The sequence below is a fragment of the Elaeis guineensis genome, chromosome 4, assembly GCF_000442705.2.
Source record: "Elaeis guineensis isolate ETL-2024a chromosome 4, EG11, whole genome shotgun sequence".
In the NCBI taxonomy this organism is placed as follows: Eukaryota; Viridiplantae; Streptophyta; class Magnoliopsida; order Arecales; family Arecaceae; genus Elaeis; species Elaeis guineensis.
In genome coordinates this window covers 4,137,157-4,157,670 of record NC_025996.2, presented here as the reverse complement: position 1 = coordinate 4,157,670, position 20,514 = coordinate 4,137,157, and the positions used below count along the sequence as shown (strand labels likewise).

Below are 20,514 nucleotides of genomic sequence, written 5' to 3'. Positions count from 1 at the left end.
AAGAGTTATACATTAATAGCTAACAAAATTAAATTTAAATCATTGCAAAAAATATAATATTAATAATGCCGTACATATAAATCTCTCGACTCATCTCGAACAAAAGTACCATCCTGATGAGTATGAGTCATCCGGTAAAACTCCACTTGTCCGGGTTCCCTCCCATGCTCATCCTCCTACACAAATAATTTCAATTTTAAGCAAACAGTTATGATAATTTAAAAAAATATATGAGTATCATGATACAGACATGGTCCACGATACATAATGATATTAGTTATATAAATATTTGAACATAAAAATTAAAAGTTAATTATGAAAGTTTAAGGAACATACAAACTCCTGTCGGAGTCGTGCATAACTCTTCGACCCCGATGTATGAGGAACAGACTGAGCTGCTCGTGCAGCTCTACCAATAGCAGAATAAGTCTGTAAAATAAAGTAAAGAACTTGTTATATATACAATATATAATAAAAATCAATATTTTTATAAAATATTTAAGAAAAAAAGATAATAAACAGATAATATACCTGTGCCCTCTCGGAGAACCAATAATGAACCAACTCCATCCACTGATGAGGGGGTACATCAGGAGGACAATTCCTAGCAACCTCCTCCTCTGTCATACCCTGTCTCATATAGTCCTTCTTCAATTGTGCTATATTCTTTCCATTTGCGGTTGAGAGACTTCATTACAAAATCATGAGTGGATGGAGGGAGAACAAACTTGCTCTATAAAAAAAAAAGTTAAATGAAATAAATTATATAAATGATTAACAATTAATATACAGTATGAACATCAATTCATTACCTCTATAACTCGGAGGAGCTCAACTTTGTACGTTGGAAGCATGTCATTCCATTTTGCATAGCCCAACGGACATAGCTGAGGCCTCCGAGCAACAGTCCCCAAAAATGAAGTCAATAAGCAGGCAGCTTTCTTAATTGGCTGACCTAGCTGATTGCACTCCACAACAATCCTCTCGCCCTCACGCATCTGCCACACATCTCGTACTACTGTGGGTCCGCGTCTGGGGCGTACTCTCCCGGATCCGTCTGCAAAAAATACATAAAAGTAACTATATCATAAATATACATAAAATGAAATAAAAAAAAATTACATGAAAGACAATATATACCCTGCACGTGTATCTCATCATCTGGCTGATGAACAGGAGGATCGTGCTGTGCTGATGATGAAGGACAGGGCTCAGAATGCTGTGCAGCTGAACTGGCCTCAGGCTGCTGTGCTGAAGAAGACGTACCGGCCTCTGTCTGTGAAAACTGGAACTGCACACCAGCATATCGTCCCCTGCGACGCATGATGTCACCTAGCATTTATATAAATAAAAGGTAGAATCAGTTAATATATGGAGTAAAATAACACAATAATTAATGCAAAATATATACATCATAAATAATTATTACCAGTAACAATCAAGCAGTAGTGTTTTCTTCGAATTCTGTTCTAACCAACGTCGTCGTAGCATTTAAATCATCAGCTGGCACAAAATTGTAGGGCATACATTGTGTATAAGTGTCATCGTCATCATCCTCCACTTGGTTTCCCATATCATATAAGTCTCTAGGTTTTGTTTTGATGACAGTAAACCAATCTTTATCTTTTGCGTCTTGTACATAAAATACTTGACGAGCTTGAGATGAAAAAATGAATGGGTCATCCTTCAATAACACACCAGTGTGTATCAACCTTGAAAAATTTACAAGTGTAAATCCATTTGCATCTTGTTTCAAACCCTTGGTGAGTTTGTCATCCAATCACATCTAAACAGTATTACTTAAATTTTCCATAATAATCCAACTCATAGATATCTTTAAGTGCACATAATAGGATTTTCCATCGTTCCACCATAACACGCTATTCTGTGTTTTTCTAAATTTCTCCCGTCTCTAGTATGAAATTTAAGCCATTAATTATGAACCATTATATTATTTACAATCTGTTAGTCCTCGAGCAGAGCTATTAGTTCATCTGATTATTTGTCTCCATCATCTTTGATACCTAACAAAAATGATATGACGAAGTGCAGTTGAGTTATCTGATATTAATATTATCAAAATTAATATATCCATAATTAAATATAAATACACCTGATTCGAAAGCCACATAGGGAATACTCGACCAACCATGCTGTTCAATCCTTGCATTAGGACGAATGTTATGATTGGCTCGTCTCTGATAAATTAAAAATTCACTGCATAAAATATAAATATATCATTTAGAACATTATATCTAATATAAATTTAAATTTTGAATGTATTCCTTAAATATACTAACTGCGATGGTCAGATATTATGTCACTATAGTAACACATAACGATGTCTTGTGCAAGGATTTTGATCAAGTACAATACTTCACCTCTTCCCAAGAATTTTCCCAGCAGTTAGACTTATACAGTTCTGCATTCTCCACAAAGTCATTATCCGTTGAGGTCGACTAAAATAGTCTCTACACCTTGAAGATATTTGAACAAAATGTCAAACATTCATCCGCAATATATTGCTTTAGCAATCGAGCCTTCAGGATAGCTCTATTTCGCACATAATCTTTAGACGCACAAATATCTTCAAGAATTAAATATTTATTAAATATCAGTATGCTGTTGTTTCTAATAAATTATCAAAAGATTTAAGGTTTGTAATAATACCTCTCAATAGGATACATCCATCTATAATGTACCGGTCCACCAACTTTAACTTCTGAAGCTAGGTGAACGAGCAGATTACCATAATAGTGAAAAATCCAGGAGGAAAAATCTTTTCCATCTGGCAAAGTGTAATTGCAATATCCGATTCTAACTGATCAAGTTCCCGAGGATCAATAACTTTGGAACATAATGCCTTGAAGAATGACGATAATCGAAGTACATTGTAACAACTTGTTTCGGCAATGACGATTTAAAGCTATTGGAAAAATATCTTGCATCAATTATGTGACCATCATGACTTTTAAGATTTGAAAGTTTCCGATCCTTTAGATGCACACATCGTGAAATATTCGATGCATATCCATCGGGTACTTTGATACTTTTCAAAACTCCCAAAAATTATCCTTTTCTCGAGCAGACATTGTGTAACATGCAGGAGGCACATAAATTCTATCATTAGCAAGCATTTTAGGATGAAGTTCCTGTCGGATACCCATTTCTTTTAAATCAAGACGTGCCTTCATGTTATCTTTGCTCTTTCATCAAGGTTTAAAAATGTTCCAAGTAAATTATCGCAACATTCTTCTCTATATGCATGACATCAGATTGTGCCGAATAAGATTATATTTCAATAAGGTAAGTCAAAAAGATACTTCGTTTTTCCATAAATGTTTACTTGGCTGTTGTGTAGTGCTATCTGTGTGTCTTCCTCATTTTCATCCTCGAAATAATGTCTGGATCTGAAACAACTCTGCATCTATAGTACTGATACTGACTTCCTCTGGTAACCTTCGTGCACTGAGCTTTCACATCATCCCTTCTTCTTTTTTAGAGGACTTTGAGTGCTTACCATAGCTGTAATTCATGCCATCCATTTGTCTATAACATCAGTTCCAGAAGGTGGAATAGGGGGCACATCCCATTCTATAGTACCATCAAACAAATCTTTCTGAAATCGAAACGGATGATTTGCTTCCAACCATCGACGATGTCCATGTAACAAAATTACCTCCATGTTTTAACCAAATTGAATGTGTTGAATCTCCACAACAAGGACATGCGACCCGTCCCTTTGTACTCCCAGCCAGATAAATTGGCATATGCTGGAAAATCATTAATAGTCCATACAAAGCTGCCGTAGTTAAATGTTGGCCGTTGGAAGCATCAAATGCATCAACACCCTCCCACAACTATTTCAATTCCTCTATCAAAGGCTGTAGAAAAATATCAATATCATTGCCTGGACCCTTATCTCCTGGAATAACCATTGACAAGATAAGTGATGATTGTTTCATGCACATCCACGGTGGCAAATTGTAAGGTATCAAAACGACTGGCCAAGTGCGTAGGTAGAACTCAGGGTCCGAATGGATTGAAGCATCAGAAGCTAAGCCAAACCTAACACTGCGAACATCAGAGGCAAAATCAGGATGCCTATCATCAAATGCTTTCCATTGAAGACTATCTGCAGGATGTCTCAACATTCCATCCTTTATAGTCCTTCATGATGCCATCTCATTGATGAAGCTGTTTTTGATGATGCATAAATCCTTTTCAATCTAGGTATAAGAGGAAGTAACGCAATACCTTGGCCGGTTTCTTTTTACTCCGCGTTGCATCCAATTATTCAGTACATCATCTCGATCTTCTTTTTGTGTTATCCATCTTGAAGATCCACATACATTGCATGACTCTTGATTAGCATTTTCACCCCGATATAAATACAATCTTTCGGACAACTATGAATCTTTTCGTATCCAAGATCCAATTCCTTTACTACTTTCTTGGCTTCATAATACGATGGTGGTAAACGAGTGCTTTCTGGAAATGCATCCTTTAATAACTTGAGCAGCATGGTAAAACTCTTCCAGACCATCCATTCAAATATTTTATATGAAATAAATGTACAAGAAAAGAAATCTTAGAAATTTTGTACAACCCGGATATAATTCTTCGTCGCATCTTTCATTAAGGTGTGATAACGAGCTGTCTCATCATTAGATGTATGTATGGGCTCCTCAACATGCATACGTTCCGTATGCGTACATCCATCAACATCCCAACTGTTTCTTGTATACTACTGGATTCTCCTAATTTTGAACATCAAATCCAAAAGCATCTGTGATCAAACCCCTTATATCATCATCTCTTGCAGAATTGTCTTCTAGGCTAGTGGATCCGCAATGAGTCAGGGGTGGTTACATGATGATGGCAACATAGATTCTCCATGAAAAATCCAGTCGGTATAACCTCTTAAAAAACCATTCCATACCAAATGTTCTTCAACATTTTGTGGATCTAAAGAAGAACTATTTACACATTTCCGACATGGACATAAAATCTTTCCATTCAAACTACTTTTCTCTATACCAAATTTAATGAAGTCATGACTCCATCTAAATATTCTTTATTATTCCTTGTTTATTTATCCAACTTTTGTCCATTGTAGGATAAAACTGACCGAACTTGCAATTTATCTAAAAATAAAAAAAATTATACAATCTATATAATGCAATGAGTAAAAAATATCAGTCATTTCATAAAATCCAAAAAAATAATAGCTAGATAAAGTTTACATAGTAAATGCTTGCTATCATCAACTAATAGGTAAAGAAGGTCCTATCCCATTCAGAAAATGTATTAATTCTATAGGTCAATTACAAAATCAAATGATATGCAACAAGAGCCGAAAAAAATTTCGGCAGCATTTCCCTTAGTTCTTCCGTATAGGAAGAAAAAGGAAAATACCATCCGAAATTTTTTTCGAACCTCTGAGCATACCATTTGATTATGGTAATGACCTATAGAATTACTCACATTTTTCAAACTGTCCATACTGGACAATCAATTGATCAATGTACATAATTCTTTTATCCGTACAAAATAAATAAATGTACGGATATAATAGAATATGTACATTAATCAAAGATGGGTCTATGTTTCTATGCAATGCAATTTTTTTTTAAAATTAATTCATAATTAACATTGCCTGGCATTAAATTCACAACCATCACAAAAACACCATGAAAATCTACTTAGCATGCATTTGAAAATCTAGCCATTTCTGTGATAAAAAGTTGCAACTAATACTACAATTTAATGAGAGATTATCAACCAACTTGAATATTTCACAATGATATAGAAAACTATGCACCATGTGCTCATAATCTCCATATAACATAAAAGATATTTAACTTTTCAATCACAACAAAATGATCTTTGATCAGATGGCTGCGGATGAGATGGACTTGTTTAATCCCAATGACATCCCTCTTCTCCATGCACTCAAAAGCAAGACGCTGAGTAAATGGTTGGATACAGTGGAGTACCACCTTGGTGGTGAGTGGTACCTCTCTTGCTGGTTGACTGGCTCTGGCACAGCAACAGGGGAAAAGATAACAGAGGTGTTTGCCCTGTGGCAGCTGAAATTTATACATGAAGCTTGTGGCTCTAAACAAAAGCTTACTTCTAATGGTGGCCTGCCCATCACTGGCAGACCAACAATCTCTAACAAGTCCGATGGAAAAAGTTTTAGAATGCCTCACTTTGACTTGGTCAACCAAACACTTTTAGGCCTGTGATGAGTGAAGAACCGTTATTATATAAGGACGAGAAGATTCGCAGTTTGCTCTTTGCTAAGGAATTAGATTATTCTTTTCCAAGAACTAAGGTTCTGATCAGGGTAGGACGAGAAGATTTATCATTATTCATTTGCATAATCTAATAACATAAGTTATAGTGAACTAGCATCTTGGTGCCATGTAAAGGACTTTTTCCTCTCTCTCTCTCTCTCTCTCTGTGCATGCACGTGCATGTGCACGCCTGCACATGTGTTTGAGCCGAGATGTGTGTGACATATGAATTTACAGAAAAAAAAATCCCATATGCATAACTATGATTTTGTTGAGACTTTTAATATTTCTAACATAGAGTAATTTTCTTTTATCAGACCGCTCATAAGTCTCGGTCTTCCAATTAGACTCCACATAATGAAGGAATTAAATATAAAAGAAAGGCTATGCACCAAGAAAAAAAAAAAGGCCAATACCTAATCAAGAGGGGTCAGACGAAAATATTTCAAACAAAGAAAAATCTCACCTCTTGCTAATGAAGAAACAAAAAACTCTTTCGTGGACAATTTACAGGCGAATTCCAGTAACATACTCAGGTAGTCCAGCAAGAAGAGCTTCTTTCACTAAAATAATAGGGATAATGAGTATATAGAAAACAAAAAGCCTATTCTTTTTTTTTTTTTTCCATGATGTACATGGTAATTAAAGGGTAGAACACTTTGCAAGAACTAGGAGAAATAGGGAAAGATTTAACATGTTAATAGACTGGATCATATAGACCCTTTCTATTTAGCATTTCAAGTCCTCACTCACGGATCTCTACGCTCCAACTCGAGGGGGAGTAATGGAATCCTAAAGATTCTTCAAACTTTGCGTTGATAGAATTCTAAAAATTCTTCAAACCTTGTACATTTACCTGCATAATTACCATGATTATTTGGTCGATTTGAACAGCTCAGTCATAAATTGATTTATAGGATCTAATAAGAATCCTAAAGCTTGTTCAAACTTCTCACAATTATCAGCACACTTTTCACATATATTTGGTTAACTTGGGCAGGTTTGTCATGAACGGATTTACAGGATCTAATATAATTTCAAATATTGATTTATAAGATTTGTGTACATCCTGAATTAATTTTATAAATATACTAAATTTGTACAAATGATGTATATATATATACCTCATTGCTATGCTCAATAAAATTAGGTTATTCTAATCTTGCTTATGATCAAACAAATTAGTTAACTTTCTGCACAACTTCTATGTCTACTCTAGTATACTCAATCCTCAATCTGCTACAACAAATCTGCCTTGATGTAAAGCACAAATCAAGTCAATGTGTGCCAAAGATATGGTAACACCAAATAAAACATGCTGAATGCCACATCATGCAAATCAGAATTCTCACTCTTATTGATTCATCTCTCAGCTATAACCCTGAAGCGTAAGAACATATATAAGCATAAAAGTTGAAGTGGTGTGAACACAAGTAAATTATTATACAAAGAAAAACAGAGGAAGGGAAGTGAGAAAGCACAATAATTGATAGGAGATCAATTAACAGGATTCTGAGAAAGCACAATAATTGATAGGAGATCAATTGACAGGATTCTGTCATTGGTTCCTTTTCAAGCAGATACACAATTGGAGAGCAAATCAAAAAAACACATGGAGGAAAAATGCGGCCTTTTTACAAGTTCAAAATTCATCACTTAACAATAGAAAAGAATGGATCTTTTAAGGAAATTTTAGCCTTCTTTTCTGAATGGCTGCTTAATAACCTAAGATTGTCAGCTCTCTAGGCCTAAGTCCAGTACAAAATGAGTTCACATGCTGCAGGATTTTATGTACATAAAAATGGTTACAAAATCAGGCACCAACAATTTCGGAGGCCTATGTGCCATGATACAAGAAAATCCAACAATTTTACTGTGCTTAAACATGTGTCCTCGCAAGATGACCAAACTGGCGATTTTATCCTCCAAATCCCGGCCAGCAGCTGCCGGAATACCTCAATCGACCAAATCCCGGCCAGCAGCTGCCGGAATACCTCAATCGACCGACCGCTGACCTCTCTGGGGACTGAAGACCCCTTTTTCCGATGATGAGGGAGGGGAAACCGTCGGTTTGTCTTGATCCGGTGGTTCCAAATTTACCGCCTGCGATTTTTTTTTTTTTTTTTTTAACAATGGGTTGAACGCCGGTGATCTATTCCGGCACCCCCTTTCCGGTCAGCTATAAAAACTTGATGCCGGCCCAGATGGTTGCCGGCGTCGGGTCCGGAGGTGATAAAACCCATCTCCTCTTGAATCTGGACGAGATTCAAGAGGAAAAAATTGAATTTACGCCGAAAAAATCATTATGAATAACATATCTTACTTTTGTGCCTGCGAAGATGGCCGCCGGGAGGGGAGAGGAGAGGAGGGCCAGTGGGGAGGGGAAGGGCTTGGACCGCGCGGGTGGGCGTCGACAGATGCGGCAGCAGAGGGGATCGAGCGACGGACGGTGGTGAGGCGTGGACGGCGGGTGCGCGTGGATGGCAGCTGCGGTGCCGGCGGCGGAGATGGGCCGGGGTCGGCGGAGAGGATCGGGTGGAAAAAATGAAGGGGCGGCGGTAGATAGATTAGGGCACGGCGGGGGTATGAAGGAACCTAACGACGCTTTTTAGCGTCGTTAAATAATGACGTAAAAAAGCGTCGGTATTGTTTTTATTTCACGACGCTTTTGCTAAAAGCGTCGGCGTTGACAGTGTCCAAATTTCTCGACGCTTTTAAGCGTCGTTAGATATCGACGCTTTTTAAAAGCGTCGGCAGGTCAGCGCAACCTGCCGACGCTTTCCAAAAGCGTCGGCAAAAACGGTCGGTATTTACCTATTTTCTTGTAGTGAGACCATCTTCATATGCCCACGCATCTTTATCTAATCTACCAAAATTTTTAATTCTACACTTGAGCTCAGATTTTCAGGACTTTTCATTCATAATTGTAATTGTTTTATGTTAATCCATCATGATGCTCTCATGTTAAACCCATGAAGGCGGTGCTTGGTTGGAGAAAATGAAGGTTTGGTATGGAAATCGGAATAGATGAATCCCATTCCAGCCGCTTGATTGGGAGAGTTCTATTTCGATTCCAATTTCAGAATGAAATGAAAATAATTCAGCCTATCTAAAATTGAATCCCCACTTTTTCCTATAGATTCAAATTTTCATTTCGATTCTAATTTTGATTCTGATTTCGATCGTAAATCAAATACTTTGGGGATTTTCGTCGTTTCAATTCTCATTCTAATTTTTTCCGATTCCGATTCTGGGACCAAGCACCTCCAAATACTTGATATCCTGATGCATAGCACTTCATTGATCTTGAAACCTCAAGTAATCTTGACCCATTCTTAAGGAATTCATTACTCCACAATAGCTACTTGCTTCAACATCTCCCACAACAGACTCCAAAGGATTTGATAACCTTTGCCCTCGTCAACTTTGGCAACCTATTAGCACAAACCTATTTGAATTAGGCTATAAAATCTTTGCCTACATCTACCAGCCAGATGAAGATTAAGATTTTGATTAGCTACAACGTTAATCTAAATTGACAGATTAATTTAGATTTAGATTTAAATTAACCTCGTAAACAAAGCTAAGCAACCAGATTTTTATGCCTGTGTTAATGCATCAATGTTAAAGTTATGAAGTCACTTCAACTCCACCAAATTATATCTATAAGAACCTTATGTAATATGGGCAATAACTTTTGGTGAAACCATGCGGTTGGTTACTAAGTTTCAGGATAGAAATGCGGACCCTTCTCGTCGCAGATCATGTAGTTACTGTGTCGGGCTGGCTCCTTAAGGAATCCCGATGCTAATTTTTCGGCTAGGTTCCTTAAAAAGAAGAAAAAGGAGGAGGAGGAGGGGTTTTTTTTTGAGCTCTGGGTTGGACCTGTAACGGATTAACCATAAAAAATGAGCTCTACCACGCATGACACAGAAATATGTGTCACCATCAAAAAAGACACAGAAATATGTGCCTAACTTATAAAGTTGGGTGGTGCCAGGAACCAGCAGCCCATCATCAAGAAATTGAGAAGTTTAACGTTCTTGGTTTTGATTTGGGTTAGAAATAAAAGAATAAAAGTGATTCGTATTTGAGTGTACAAAAATGCCATCTCATTAGAAAAGGGCATGCTTGCATGTTCTTGGTTTTGGTCAAAAGTGAGTGGGAAAATAATCTCTTCTCATTTCTTTTTTATTTTGTTCTTGTTTCTTCCATCTTCGATCTAACTGCTTCACTATATTTTATTATTTATTCTTATTATGGTTCTAATAATGTAAATGGCACCAATAGTCCCACATCGATTGTGAGTCAAGGAGGACTTATGCTTATAAGGAGAAAAAAATCTTTTCCACGTGAGGCACATTTTAAAGAGCAAAATTGTGAGGCCCATGGATTAGAGCGGACAATACCTCACGTGACGAGCGAGCCCTTGTCCGTAACAACGGCGCGTCAAGAAGGGATCAAGGTCCGCCTTGATTCTTTGGGGCTGAGGGGAGTCTCCCTTGACTGAGGGGTGTGTCAAGAAGGGATCAAGGTTCGCTTTAATTCTTTGGGGCTGAGGGAAGTCTCCCTTAACTGAGGGGCTCTGTTGTGGAAAGCACCAATAGTTCCACATCGATTGTGAGTTAAGGAGATTTGCGCTTATAAAGAGGAAAAAATCCTTTCCACGTGAGGCGCTTCTAATAATGAGATTTGCGCTTATAAAGAGAAAAAAATCCTTTCCACGTGAGGCGCGTCTAATAATGTTGAAGGCACCAATAGTTCCACATCGATTGTGAGTCAAAGAGACTCGCGCTTATGAGGAAGAAAAAATTTTTTTTCACGTGAGGCACCTTTTACAGGACAAAATTGTGAGGCCCATAGTTCAAAATGGACAATACCTCACGTGATGGTTCGAATCTTTGTCCGTAACAGTTCTATTTCAATAAAGAACTTGTATTAGGAGATATCTATTGAATATCATTAGGATGGACCCCTCTTCCACTCGTGCTGGTGTACTAACATGGTAGTCCAATAAAAGATAATCAACATGTGCCATATATAGACTAGGACATATTATTTTTATTATATCCTTTTAAGTTACAAGTGATAACATTTTTGTGGAACCATGCAGGAGATTTTTTTCTGCATAGAGGTTTTACTTCAAGTATTTCCGCATTTCATATCAACTTTGCATCTCCTGTATAAATTAGGTAGCCAAGAGGCAGTCTCAGTCTTGTATAAATACCTGCTAACTAAGAATCCAAATCTATTATAAGAACCATAAATCTAATTAAAAATATTATCATCCATATGGGCCATAGAATGAATCCACTTTAATCCCATCTATAACAACGTTGAACCTCTCCAAAAAGACTCGTTGGAAGATTTTTTTTTTTTTTTTTGATAAAATTGTCAGAAGATGTTATCTAGATTCTTTAATCTTGTATGAATCTCATGTTGGATGCATGCTGAATGCACATTGTCAAAGCAAAGAGGATGTAGGTCCACACCATGGTAGCTATACCATTTCAAATAATAACATTCTGGTATTAATTCTTTTCAAACATGTTATAGATGCTTTCTGCAGTAACACTGTGAGAAATTTACAAGAAACTCCAGTTCTGTTTGGTAAAACAGCAAGAAAAAATGTACCACAAATCACTTTAAAAGAAATTTATAAGAAGCCCAGTAGCCATGAAAGTGCTAGAACTTGAGAAACATCTTAATGTTATAAGCGTTTAAGGAGGAGTTATGCCAAATAATTGAACTTCAAAAATTACATCGACTATGGATTATGCTGTTCCTATTCGTACTTGACAAAGTCTAGGGATAATGTCAACCCTGCATAAAAGCATGAACCCAGTGGATCTTTTTTTTGCAACATCAAATGTCGGATTGTACTTGGAACAAATCTCCAAGCACACCAAACCTCATCGTTCATCAACCTCCACAAATCTCGAACAACCATTGCACGGTTCAATGGTCATTCGCATGAAGGAAGGTGAATCCTTCTTTCACATGAAATCATTCATCTAAACGTCTGAGTGTTTCTACCCTGTATAATTTTCCAAGTATGTATTTGGGGGATCCCATTATTTTTAAGTAAATCGAATAATTGAATTTGGAGATTAACCTTGTTCAAAATATTATTTATTGTTCAGATGATTAGCAAAATAACAGCAGCAACAAGAAAAATGAGGATGAAACCATAAATATATCACTTAAATTAATCATTTTTCAAAAACTAAAAACACCACATCTCCCAGATACATGGATAAGTACATATAAATCAGCATCATGTTCTAACACATAGAGATAGAAACCTGTATTATTCTAGATGATATGATCATCCTCCAACTCTCTTTCAAAAAACAAGGGAAAAAGATCATTTTCGATATTCTATATCCAGCGATGCTTTCATTTCTATACTATAGTATATGGAGATTTCATTTTCAATGTAGCTTGATGGCTTACCAAGAAAGCTCTGAATCTCTTTAGGGTTATGCTGTAAAAATGGATGCTGGTTGAATTTTATTAAGCAATCAAGCTCATCAGCCACCTCCTTCATTGTAGGCCTATCTTCACCCCTAACATTAAGGCATCGTCTTACTAGCTTAGCAACTTCTTGTATCAACTCCATGTCCCTTTCATTCTTAATATGATTATCCAAAAGCTGTAGAAGTCGATCCTCCTTCATAGCTGATAAAAAACTAGATGAAAGGCTCCTTTCTTCATCAGATTCTTCAAAATAAAGTGCCTTCTTTTCGGTAAGGTGTCATACCCCGAATCCAGCACCTGAGTTGGCCACGTGACACGGCCACACAAACCCTAGAGCAGTGCCCTAAAGATCATATTAGGCCTAAATAATTAATACTTCAAAATTTTAAATAACCAAATAAATACCAAATAAATCAACCGAGTCACAACTTCAAATCAAAAGTAAATTTTATTCAATACAATTATTCAAATATTCATTGGTATCAGAGAATTTAAACTAACTGAACTACTAAAGGCTTCAGTTCTTATTTGCTCTCGTCCAAACCATCCAAACTAAGCATCCTGTGAATCTGAAAAAAAAAAATAAGAAGAAAATATGAGCTTCTCCAGCTCAGTAAGAATCACTGCACATGTACATCAAGCCAATAGATAAAATTAATATTTTTTAAAATCAATACAATTTTGTGAAGACTCATACATATATAATAACTCAAATATTGACATAAACATATATTTAATAAATATAGATCATTACATATCATCAAGTGAAGTCTTCATTCATTCTTGAATTACATTTTATATGTTTCATCTTTTCATATCTTCGGTTTGACAATCTTTTATCCCTTTTGGCTTTGGACTAACCCAAACCATACCTCAATCTCTTTCTAATCTATTTTTTTTTTTCATATAAGCCTTTCAAGACTGTCTTAAGATGAGCTCTTGGCCAGTTGTCCCACATACGAAAGCCCATGAGAGGCTGTCCTAGGCATAAGCTCCTGACGGGCTGTCCCAAGCATAAGCTCCTGACCGGTTGATCCATCTATAAACTAGTGGGGGCTGTCCCAGGCATAAGCTCTTAGCGGGCTATCCCAGACATGAGCTCCTGACCATTTGATCCATGTGTCAAGGCTAGTCCAAACCATATCTTTTTCATTTAATTATTGATTTCATCGAATTAATTTCAAATTATAGGATGATCAAATTGATAAGTCATATCCATAAGACTTATACCATCAATCATAGAAATCTTTTCATAACATGCTCATATTTAAAAAGAATCATATAAGCCATATATCAGTGTCTCAAGCATAGAAAACTCATCGATCATAAATCCAGTAATACAAAATCAACATCATAAAACTAACGAACAAATAACATATATGGTGATGATCATGCACAGGATTCTTACCTCGATCAATGAGAAATCAAACTCACAGCCTTACAGTCTAAATATCAAAACCCTACTCATTGTCCTCCTGTTCATTAGACTGTTCTCCTATCAAACAAATTAATTTAATCAAATTAATTTTTATAAAAAAATTATATATTGAGGTTTATTGGAACCCTTACCTGTGTCCCAATTTTTTTTTAATTATTATTATTATTATTTTTTATTTTAAGAAGAGAGAAGAAATTTCTTCTCCTCTTCCCCACGATCAAAGTAAGGGACTCGACCCCATCCCAAACGCCTCTCCTTCCCACGGCCTGGGTAGGCCATCTCCGGCCACCCTCCTCGGCAACCTCAGTGGCGGTGAGGCTACCGTCCCGATGGCAGCCCCACCCATCTCTGTTGCCGACGATGGAAGGAAAGAAACAACACAAATAAGGGTGCCCTGTTTAAGCCCAAACCGGCATCTTGCCGGCTTCCAAGCACGTCGATGGCCAGAAAGATCAATCCGAAAAGAAGGAAGAAGAAACATACCTTATTCCGGCGGCCAAAAACGGCTTCGGCGGTCCCTCTCTTCCGATCAACCGCTCATGGCTCTCTCTTTTGAAAATATCCCTCAAATCCCTTTTATTTCTTCGAAATTTTGTTGTAAGGTCCTAAAGAAGGGAAGGAGGATCTTTATAGGGAAGATCTTCTATTCTAGCCGGACTCTTCGAGTCCGATTTCATCGAAAACGGAGAGGAAGAAGACTCCGATTAGGAATCTTTCTCCTTCCGTTAATTTTTCATTCATTCTTTTTTTTTTTTGTTGGGCCGTCAAGAGTTTACAAGCCCAAGAACCTGAGCCGTTACATAAGGAGCTCCAAAAGAACTACACCAAAACTATAAACATCACTTTTATCAGTTAGTCGGCAAGTTTGTATGTACTCGGGATCCAAGTACCCACAAGTCCCTTGAACTAATGTAGCAAATTGAGTTTCATCCTTTGGCACCAACCTTGAAGCTCCAAAATCTGACACCTTTGCATTGGAGTTGTCATCCAAGAGTATGTTAGAAGACTTGACATCTCCATGAAGGATTGGAGGGGAAGCTGATGAATGTAGATATGCAAGGGCTCCTGCAGACTGTGAAGCAATCTCCAAACGGGTCTCCAATGAAATGTGGGATATCGTATTCCTACCATGGATTAGTTGGCATAATGTTCCATTGGAGACAAATTCATAAACCAACATAGGGACTTCCACCTCCAGACAACATCCCAAGATCTTCACCACATTCTTATGGTTGATTTGAGAAAGAATAACCATCTCCTTCCCAAATTCCTTCTTCTGGTAGTCATCAATTATTTTTGATTTTTTTATGGCAACTGCAACGTTGTCATTGAGTATTCCCTTGTAGACAGTTCCATGGCCTCCACCTCCAAGAATTCGGCTCTTGTCGAAGTTGTCTGTTGCCTGCTCTAGCTCCTCTTTCGTAAATACCTTAAATTCAAGACCTTGCTTCGACTTGATCTCTTCGAGCAACAAAAGCCCTCCATGTCTCGGAAAGCATTCCTCTTTTATTCTCGTAAGTTTTCTTCTCTCATGAACCATGTAAACGACAATGCACAGTAAGAGTACAAGGGCCAAGCTGGTGCTAGTGACAATGCCTGGAGATTGTAAATAGACGGAGAAATCATTCATGAGTTGCAGTGACAAGGAGGTATTCCCTTTTATTTATTCCTTTTCCATACTAAAGGAAGATTGAAACGCTTAAGCAGCCTAGTTCTATTCTTTGCACGGTTGAATTTAATTTGTGCTTCATGCATGTCTAATGAAACCTGATATATAAAAGTGAGGGAAACCGAAATTTATTGCCAAGGGAGGGATTACCTATAACCAATTTCCCTGATGTGGAAAGATTGCTGTGGACGGGATTGCGTTGGCATCCATCGGGAAGATAGGGGTTGCCTTGGTACCCACTGGAGCAGCTGCAAAGATATCCTGGGCCATTGGTGGAGTCAAAACATCTACTGTGCTTGCTGAGGCACGCATAGGAGGTTGTGCTGCGCTGCGCGACCTCGCCCGTCTGGTTGCCGATGGCCCAGTCCAGCACCACGGGCGCCCGCCCCCCATTCGTCTCATTAACTCGCGAGTAGTAATGTAAGCCGTGCTGAAGTTGAACCAGTCGACTGGCGCCAGAAAGGCGAAGCCGCAGGGATTGAATTCCCACACCCGGGAGTTGTTGAAGTCGTATTCATCGAAGTCCACTTCATAAGAGTGGATTCCCTTGGGGATGGAGGTCTGGCAGCAGCTGTTGGCGCCGGAGCATGACCCGTTTTTCAGGTTCTCCTTGGAGCAGACCGACGGGCATCCGCTCGCGAACTGTTGCCCATTGATCAACGCGAGGGTGTCAAAGCCGACAACTGTGAACTCGTTATCGGCGTCGGAGAACCGGTATGACTCGCCGATGTGTTGTCGATCACCTGTGCGGCCGCACGACACGTTGCGGGACGTGTGGTTGTAGCATTGCCAGGATATGTTATTGTAGATGCGAGCCTTGGCTGGCAGCAAGGATAAGTTGATGAACTCAAAGTTGGCGCGGAAAGGTTTGTGGACGCCATTGCCAGTGTCGTTGCAGCTGAGTTCGAAACCAGGAAAGGAGCAGTTCGTGCCGATACCAAATGGGTAGGGGATGCTAACGTTGCCGCATGTCGTGTAACATCCCTGCCCCAATTAGGCCCAGAATCAAGTCCAAAACCCAAATCCATATATATATATATATATATATATATATATATATATATATATATATATATATATAAGAAACAGAACGTGGGAGTCTTTCTTTCCGGTGAATCCCAGATGAAAAGAGAATCCTAGGACCATCGGAGCCCTAGGGACCTCTATAAATAAGCCTCTCCCTCTCTCAAGACCCTCCACCGATGATCTTCGAGTCCGATTCCTCTCCTTTTCTCCGTAGAAGCCGTGGCAACCTCTTCCCATGTTCGCCGGAAAATGGAGCCGACGACGCAGCTGAAGCATGAGGTAAACCCTTCTCCTCCTTCCTCTTTTCCTTTTCCTCTTTTCCACAGCGCTGTGCATCCCCGCCGGCCGTCAGATTTGCCGAAAAATTCACAAAAGATAGATGCCCTGTTTTCTCTGTTTTGAACGAGGTCTTTTCCTCTCTTTTCCGGTCACCGGTACCACCGGTTGCGGCATCCCATCTCCGAGACCGAACCCTCATCTCTCTATCCCTCTTTCCTGAAAGTCTTGGCCGTCGATGATCGGTCAATGACCGGAAAATAAAAAGAAAGGGGCGGGTCTCCTGTTTTTCGAAAAAAAAGGGAGAAAGCTCGCTGGCCGAACCTCGCCGCCGGCCGGCCTTGCTCTGTCACCGTCGCGTGATGCCGTCCATCTTGTCGGAGCCCGTGCCACCGAGGGGGACCTCATGGTCTTCCCCTGTTTCGGCCCAAGGGAGGCCGCGGGAAGAAAAGAAAAGAAGAAGGAAAAAGAAAAAGAAAAAGAAAAAGAAAAGAAAAAAGAAAAAGAACAGAAAAAATAATAATAATAATAATAATAAAATATATGTGAGAGAAAGTTTCTCTCATCTCTCTCTTAAGTCTTTCTCTCTCTAGAATTGAACTTCTTCTCTCTACCTTCTCTCTCTAGATTCTCTCTCTATTTTCTCTCTCTAGATCTTTCTTTCTTTTGTGAATTTTATCTCTCTAGAATCTTTCTCTACTCTCTCTCTGATTGCATCACAGACCGTAGGATAAATTTGAAATAAAAATATGATGATTTGAGATTGCTCCGAAATTCATGCGGTAGATCTGATTCCAGTCCGATCCTATTCGAAATTTATAACATTTGATTTATAATAAGTCACCCTAATAGGACCTCTGATGATCTCGACCATGATTGCCTCATCGAAAGGATACGAAGATTCTCTCTCCACTTTCTCTCTCTACTTTCTCTCTCTAAAATTTTCTCTCTCTTCATGGATTTTCTCTCTCTAGAAGTCTTATGGATCAGTGGAGGATCCTGATACATAGACAAGTCCTAATTTTGGTTAATCCTAAGAGAGGTCCTCGATCTGTGTTATTAGGATCGATTATCGGTAATTTTCTCTATATATGATTTTTATATTTGATCAGGATTATGAAGAGATGATTGTCTGCATATGATATCGAGTGAAATATTTTGTTAAAGAAATTCATAAATCAAAGAAGAACATTGATTTCTGTGCTTGGATCAGTCACTGGTAAAGGTAAGAATCCCTATATATGATCATCATTATATATGTTATTTTACCGTTGGTTTTATCTTATTAATTTTACATCGTTGGATTTGAGATCGATGAATTTGTTATATCTGAAATACTGTTATTTATTTATATAATTTTGAGCATGAGTATGTTATATCAATACATATGTATCAGCGATTGATGGCATGATTATATGGGTATGACATATTTATTACATTGTAAAATTTGAATTGATTAATGAAGTCAAATATTATAATTTCATGAAAATGAAAAGAAAAAGAAATATGATTTGGACTGGCCTTGTCATGTGAAATAGCTTGCCAGGAGCTTATACTTGGGACAGCCCCTACAGGCTTATGTGTGAAAGAATATGATCCGAGAAAGATCATGAAGAATCTGATCTGAGAAAGATCATGAATGATTTGATCCGAAAAAGATCATGGCCACTTTGATCCGAGAAAGATCATGAATATTCGATCCGAGGAAGATCACAAAAATCGATCCGAATAAAAGATCGTCGCATGATCCTGGTAGTCCAAAGCCAAAGCCAAAAAGAAAAGGATTAAAGACGATGTGATAGAAAGATAAGACATGAAACAATCGTTGAATAAAATTATTTCACTTATTAATATATGATAATGCATCTCTTTTGATAAAACAGATAATCTATAAATGTTTGCAGTATTCTACACAGTGAACATCAACTTTTATGTGTTATTGCTTATCTTTATTTTCAGATTATATTATTATATTGGTGTGATATGGGAATTCTTACTGGGCTGTAAAGCTCACACCCCTTCATCTTTCTTTTCTTCTCAGAGTTACAAGACGTTCATGATTGGCTATGGCTTAGATTTATGGGTGAGCAAAAGGATAAATAAAAGTGTCATAGTATCTGATCAGAGAATTGAAAAAATTTAAATTGTAATTATGCAAGATTTTATGAATTATTATTGAAATTAATTATTATGGTTGATAAAGTTGTAATGATTTAATTTGGCCTTGCATATTTTTTAGGGCTTGCTCTAAGGAGTGTGCGGCCATCACGTATCCGACCCGGATATTGGGTTCGGGGCATGACATATCGCCTGGCGGCCAGGACGTGTGTCGGCCGATGGCAATGCCGTCAGGGTAATGAGCAATACTGTCAAGAGACACATCATTGTTGCGGACAAGGGCTCGATCGTCACGTGAGGTATTGTCTGCTCTAGTCCAAATCTAACTCATTTACTCAGTAAACCAAAATTGAAGATGTGTTATGTTTTCATTTTTTTGGTACGTAATAGATGTGTTGTATATAATTACTAGACGGGAAAATGTGCACTGCACATTCAAAAATCAGTTAATGAAAAATTATGGAACTTGAGATAAGAATATAAAATCCATAGATTAGATTATCATGTTTCGAACCCAACATCCGGATCGGATACGTGATGGCCGCACACTCCTTAGAGCAAGTCCTAAAGAATATGCAAGGCCAAATTAAATCATTACAACCTTATCAATCATAATAATTTATTTCAACAATAATTCATAAAACCTTGTATAATTACAATTTAATTTTTTTCAATTCTCTGATCAGATACTATGACACTCTTATTTATCCTTCTGCTCAACCGTAAATCCAAGCCATAGCCAATCATAAGCATCCTGTAACTCTGAGAAGAAAAGAAAGATGAAGGGGTGTGAGCTTTACAGCCCAGTAAGAATTCCCATATCACACCAATATAATAATATAATCTGAAAATAAAGATAAGCAATAATATATAAAAATCGATGTTCACTGTCCAGAATACTGCAAACATTTATAGATTATCTGTTTTATCAAAAGAGATGTATTATCATATGTTAATAAGTGAAATAATTTTATTCAACGATTGTTTTATGTCTTATCTTTCTATTTTCTTCTATTATCACATCGTCTTTAATCCTTTCTTTTTGGCTTTGGCTTTAGACTACCAGGATCATGCGATGATCTTTTATTCGGATTGATTTCTGTGATCTTCCTCGGATCGAAATATTCATGATCTTTTTCGGATCAAAGTGGCCATGATCTTTCTCAGATCAAATTATTCATGATCTTTCTCGGATCAAATTCTTC

At 37.7% G+C, this 20,514-nt stretch overlaps 2 protein-coding genes across 2 annotated transcripts; both read right to left on the bottom strand.

Moving 5' to 3' along the window:
• Positions 1 to 604: 604 nt before the first annotated feature.
• Positions 605 to 1,328, bottom strand: LOC140857001 (uncharacterized). Its single transcript, XM_073255206.1, has 3 exons — positions 1,141 to 1,328; positions 813 to 1,057; positions 605 to 733 (listed from the first exon to the last, which is right to left on the bottom strand). Exons 1-3 carry the CDS (start codon positions 1,322 to 1,324, stop codon positions 605 to 607), a joined length of 558 nt encoding a protein of 185 aa, XP_073111307.1. The 5' UTR covers positions 1,325 to 1,328.
• Positions 1,329 to 12,669: 11,341 nt separating this feature from the next.
• Positions 12,670 to 19,576, bottom strand: LOC140856999 (wall-associated receptor kinase 5-like). The gene is given in 5 exon segments (XM_073255204.1): positions 12,670 to 13,057; positions 15,027 to 15,816; positions 16,040 to 16,294; positions 16,297 to 16,873; positions 19,502 to 19,576. Coding segments are annotated over 5 exon segments (2,085 nt in total).
• Between the last annotated feature and the right edge of the window lie 938 nt (positions 19,577 to 20,514).

Excerpts from the sequence above, each read along its gene's own strand:
- LOC140857001 (XM_073255206.1), bottom strand. The coding sequence starts at position 1,324 with ATGCGTCGCAGGGGACGATATGCTGGTGTGCAGTTCCAGTTTTCACAG. Across the intron at positions 1,058-1,140 it reads TGATGAGATACACGTGCAGG|ACGGATCCGGGAGAGTACGC; the intron begins GTATATATTGTC and ends TATTTTTTGCAG. Across the intron at positions 734-812 it reads AGCTCCTCCGAGTTATAGAG|AGCAAGTTTGTTCTCCCTCC; the intron begins GTAATGAATTGA and ends TTTTTTTTATAG.